This window comes from Anarhichas minor, unplaced genomic scaffold (assembly GCF_050575085.1).
Source record: "Anarhichas minor isolate MPS153535 unplaced genomic scaffold, ASM5057508v1 ptg000028l, whole genome shotgun sequence".
Taxonomy (NCBI): Eukaryota; Metazoa; Chordata; class Actinopteri; order Perciformes; family Anarhichadidae; genus Anarhichas; species Anarhichas minor.
This window is the reverse complement of record NW_027466474.1, coordinates 12,653,825-12,657,938: the sequence shown is the minus strand read 5'-3', so window position 1 is coordinate 12,657,938 and position 4,114 is coordinate 12,653,825. Positions and strand designations below refer to the sequence as shown.

The 4,114-nt window shown below is 49.3% G+C and overlaps 1 protein-coding gene across 1 annotated transcript; it reads right to left on the bottom strand.

Annotated features, from left to right (window-relative positions):
- On the bottom strand, positions 1–3,762 carry stc2a (stanniocalcin 2a). The gene is made up of 4 exons (XM_076104037.1): positions 3,624–3,762; positions 1,443–1,585; positions 603–814; positions 1–367 (listed from the first exon to the last, which is right to left on the bottom strand). The coding sequence occupies exons 1-4, from the start codon at positions 3,760–3,762 to the stop codon at positions 1–3; spliced, it is 861 nt and encodes a 286-aa protein (XP_075960152.1).
- Between the last annotated feature and the right edge of the window lie 352 nt (positions 3,763–4,114).

The window sequence follows — 4,114 nt, the reverse complement described above, 5'->3', positions numbered from 1 at the left end:
TCACCTCCGGATGTCGGTGGCCCTGGGGTCTTCCTGCTCAGTCACAACTCCGGCCTCTGGACTCTGGCGGCGGGGTCCCTGACTGCGATTGCGTGGGTGAGCGTTGAAGCCGGCCTTAGCGGGTTTTTCCTTGTCACCTTGCCGCGGGGGGCGAGTGTGCTCCGGCTCAGGATGGGAGGGCAAGGGGCGGCGGTGGTGTTGTTCGATGGCAGAGCCGGCGGGAGACGGAGCGAGGGAGGAGCAGAGGCTCAGGCTGTCGCACAGAGCCCCCCAGTTCTGCTCGCACTGTAGCCGGACACTCCGTGTCAGTGCCTCCTTCACCTCCTCGCCACAGCTCAGGAGAATATTCACCAGCTCCACATATGGGCTGGGCAGAGAGAGGCAGATAACCCACATGAAGCTTATTCATGTTTGGAAGCACAATAGATCTAGGTCTAGGAAATGACAGGAGTAAATGGCATGACGCTATTACTATACATGGAAGAAGAGAACAGGCTTAAAGCGGCAGAAGAGTCCAGGGAAGGTAAACACTCAGAGATAAAAAGAGAAGGGACAGGCTCGTGAAAATGTATCCAAACATGCTGTCCAGAGCAGCCACTCACCCTTTAGGGAAGAGATCTTGGAAATGGATCATCTCCACCATGACGGCCACATTGTCCTTAGCGGCAGAGCACAGGTTGTGTTTGATATAACACTCTCTCTGGAGCTGGAACACCATCTCTTTAATGGACACACACTTCCTGCTGATACAGCTGAACTTGTGCCGTAGCCCATGAGCCATACATTTCAGAGCATCCTTGATGAAGGACTTCCCCTATGTACATAAAGAGACACAACTGTTGAGTGAAATCCAGACAACGTTCCTTGATGTTGTTGAAACCTGAGAGCACACACATCCGCAAAAGAAAACCCTCTGGCTGGTTATTTTTAACTCATATGCGTCGGTTTCAGTAGTGTCTGAGGCATTGGAGGAAACTTTGTATGCATGTGTAGCTATACACTTCTAATACAGAATGGGGTGATGGAATTCTGCATGAATAGCAATGAATTGTGTTACTCTGCTGCTGAAATCTTCTGGATTTGTCAGCCAAAGGTTCCTAGAAGCTGACCCTATAGAAATGTGAAGACCCCACTCAGACCCGGCTTGGCAGAGCTTCAGCCTTCGCTATGTATGAAAAGGGAGCAAACTAGGCGTCTGGCCAACTGGCTCATGACCCTTAGTGCAAACTGTATACCAAGTGAACTTCCCAAGAGAGGAAAACAGATGAGGAGGAGATCAGTGTATGTAAGATCTCACTTCTAGAAAAAGTTCTATGTTTTGTAGAAGAAAAAAAGTAAAGAAATCAGTCCATAGATGAGTGTGGAGCAGCAAAAACAAGAAAAGGAATGTTGCCTCTGGTTATACCATTTTTGCAAAACACACAGACGGACCAGTTTAGTACCTGAGAGTCAAATTTGCCAGCGTTGTGCAGGAACGTCATGCAGATTTCCTGTAGCCCTCGTATCTCGCAGGAGTTATTCTCAAAGCACTCAAACACACCACAGCCGACATCCCCTGCACTCACCAGGCAGTGCTGGATCTCAGCTGGAAAGAGAGAACAGGTTAGGGGGGAGGGACCTTATCATCTGTTCACAGCAGAGACAGCGGCAGACTGTTGCAGGCGTGTCGGCAATGAAGTCCACACAGCTTCAAGGCACAACTCCACTTTTGGCACTTCAGATTGCTGCACGAATCACAAAGCTGATGTGGCCTATAACTATTCCCACAGACACAGGCGGTCGCTCGCCTGTTCATGACCTAGAGACTGAGAGAGAAAAGGGATGCAGGGTGGGTTGGGGGGGGTCGGAGTGTGTGTGTGTGTGTGTGTGTGTGGGGGGGTCTAATTTCCCAAGCTGAGGGGTTCCTGCAGAGGAACACTTTTCGACAGATATTTTACGGCGTCATTCTGCACCACAATCCATCTGCACTGCCTATAGCATTGAGATGGGATGGTGCATTGCAGATACAGCCATGACTACTTGTGGAGGAGACAAATGCGGTCATCTCTATTGTCCGTCAACTGAATGTGCAACAGCAAGTCCCGCATGATTGCATTCAAATACAACCTGAGATTGCATAATGAAATGACAACATCGAGAGAGAAAAAAAGGTCCCCCCCCATTAAGCGACAGCAGCAATGCAGGCTCTCCAGTGCCCTTTTCTCTTTACTGATGTTTCTCTTTACTGTGGCCGTGAAAGACAGGAATAAAACGGACGTTGGAGGACAGAAATTACCATGTGAAAGTGAAGGTCTCTCTTTTAGCCCCAAATTGCTCTCCTAGAGCATGTATTATGAGACATCTGACAAGCAGCAGGGAACCTGTCACAGAAACGGCTGCTTACCATATGTGACAGCGTTGGGAGTGTTTTACTCTTAAGTTAATATGGCAAATTGCAGGTTAGCTCGGCAGCCAACGGGTCGTAGCCTACACAGATTGTAACTGTTGACTTAAGTAAAAACATAATTACACGCGTGATTTGCCTTGAAGCTCATAAGTTACGGGCGTAAGAACATTTCCCCCCTCAGTCGGAAGTGCGCGCCGTTGCGTAAAGAAGAGAGAAAAGAATGATCGAATGTGACTTTTGAGAAATCACGCTTGTCAACAAAGAGCCTCTGTTTTGAGGGGGTAGTAGAAGGGGGGTTAGGGGAGATCTGCTGCGGGGTTTGTAGGCACCGAGTTTAACTTTAGTGCGCAGGAAAAGTGAGCCGCTGTCAGCAATGCTGGTTTTGGCATCACGGGAATGTGCTTGGATCGTACGAGCTTGGCCGCAACGTGCGTTGAATTACACAGTGGTGGTGCTACCGGGGTCTCTGTTGTGAAACCTGCGTTACAGTTTGTCCCCTTTTTTTTTCATTGTGGAGGCAAGAAAACAATTATGCTGTAATATTTTACCACATGTCCACATGATGAGTCGTAAGTAATGCTGAGTACGAGAGAGGGTGGGGGGGGGGGGGGGGGGAGGGTCAGCCAATATAGGCAAAAAGAGTTTCGGAGATAGCAGTCCAATGTGCTTTGTGGTTATTAGGCAAGATGCGCTTTTGTCTTTACGGTATTTCCCCCAGATGATTGGTTCAAGAAATAAAAGTCCTGCTCGCCTTCAGCGCTGAACCACGCTACTACAAGCATTACTGCCCCGCTAAGCTGCGTGGACACATCACTCAACAATCACTTGAAGAGACAGCTTGGAAAAAACCCCGCGAAAACCCAGATTTCGTCCAGAAAACCTCTGAAACTGTTACCCAGAACGCGCTGACACACGCACACAAGCGCACCCGCACGCACACCTAGATGCGCTCCCGTATACATTACCTATTACCTTGTGCCATTCTATTAATAGTTTACGAACATATTGGATTTCTGTCTGTGAGTATTTACAAGATATCGTCTTTCTGATTGATCGGAACGGGTATACGTGAGAACCGTGGCGCCGGGATTTAGGTTATCGCCCGGACGAGTCCCCGGCATGGTTTTAATTTGCAGCCAATGAAACACGTGTATGGACAAAACCCACGGAGACGTGCGAGCAGTTGCGCCAACGGAGAATCTCCACATTCTTAACTCTGTTGACACTTAGTTCATACCTGTATTCTGCAGGGACAGGCGTCCTTTTTGGCTCACGGGCTTCTCCGGGAGGCTGTCATGGATATCGATATTATCCGATCCCGCCACTTGCTCCAGCACTGACAAAACCAGCAGCGCCACGGCCAGTTTGACCATCATTGCGTCCCCAGTAGTGTGCTCCGATTTCCAGCAAAGATCCGGCAGTGTGTGTGCGTATATGTGTGTGTGTTTGTCTCTGTGTCTGTGTATGTGTGTGTGTGTGTGTGTGAGTGAGGGTTCACCTTGGATCAGTGATCAGCGCAGCTGCGGCTTGGTGTCTAGTGGGGCAGCTGTGGGACTGAATGCATGAGCTGGAAGGGATGCTGCCTATATTTCTCAGAGCCCCGGGTGTCAATTTGGATGAAGGAGTTAAGCAGGTGTTGTCGGTTGGGGCTTCACAACCAATCAGAGACGCAGATATCCACGTCCAAGGTTTTAGGGGAGTGTCCAGTGAAAGTCCCCGTTTTGCAAT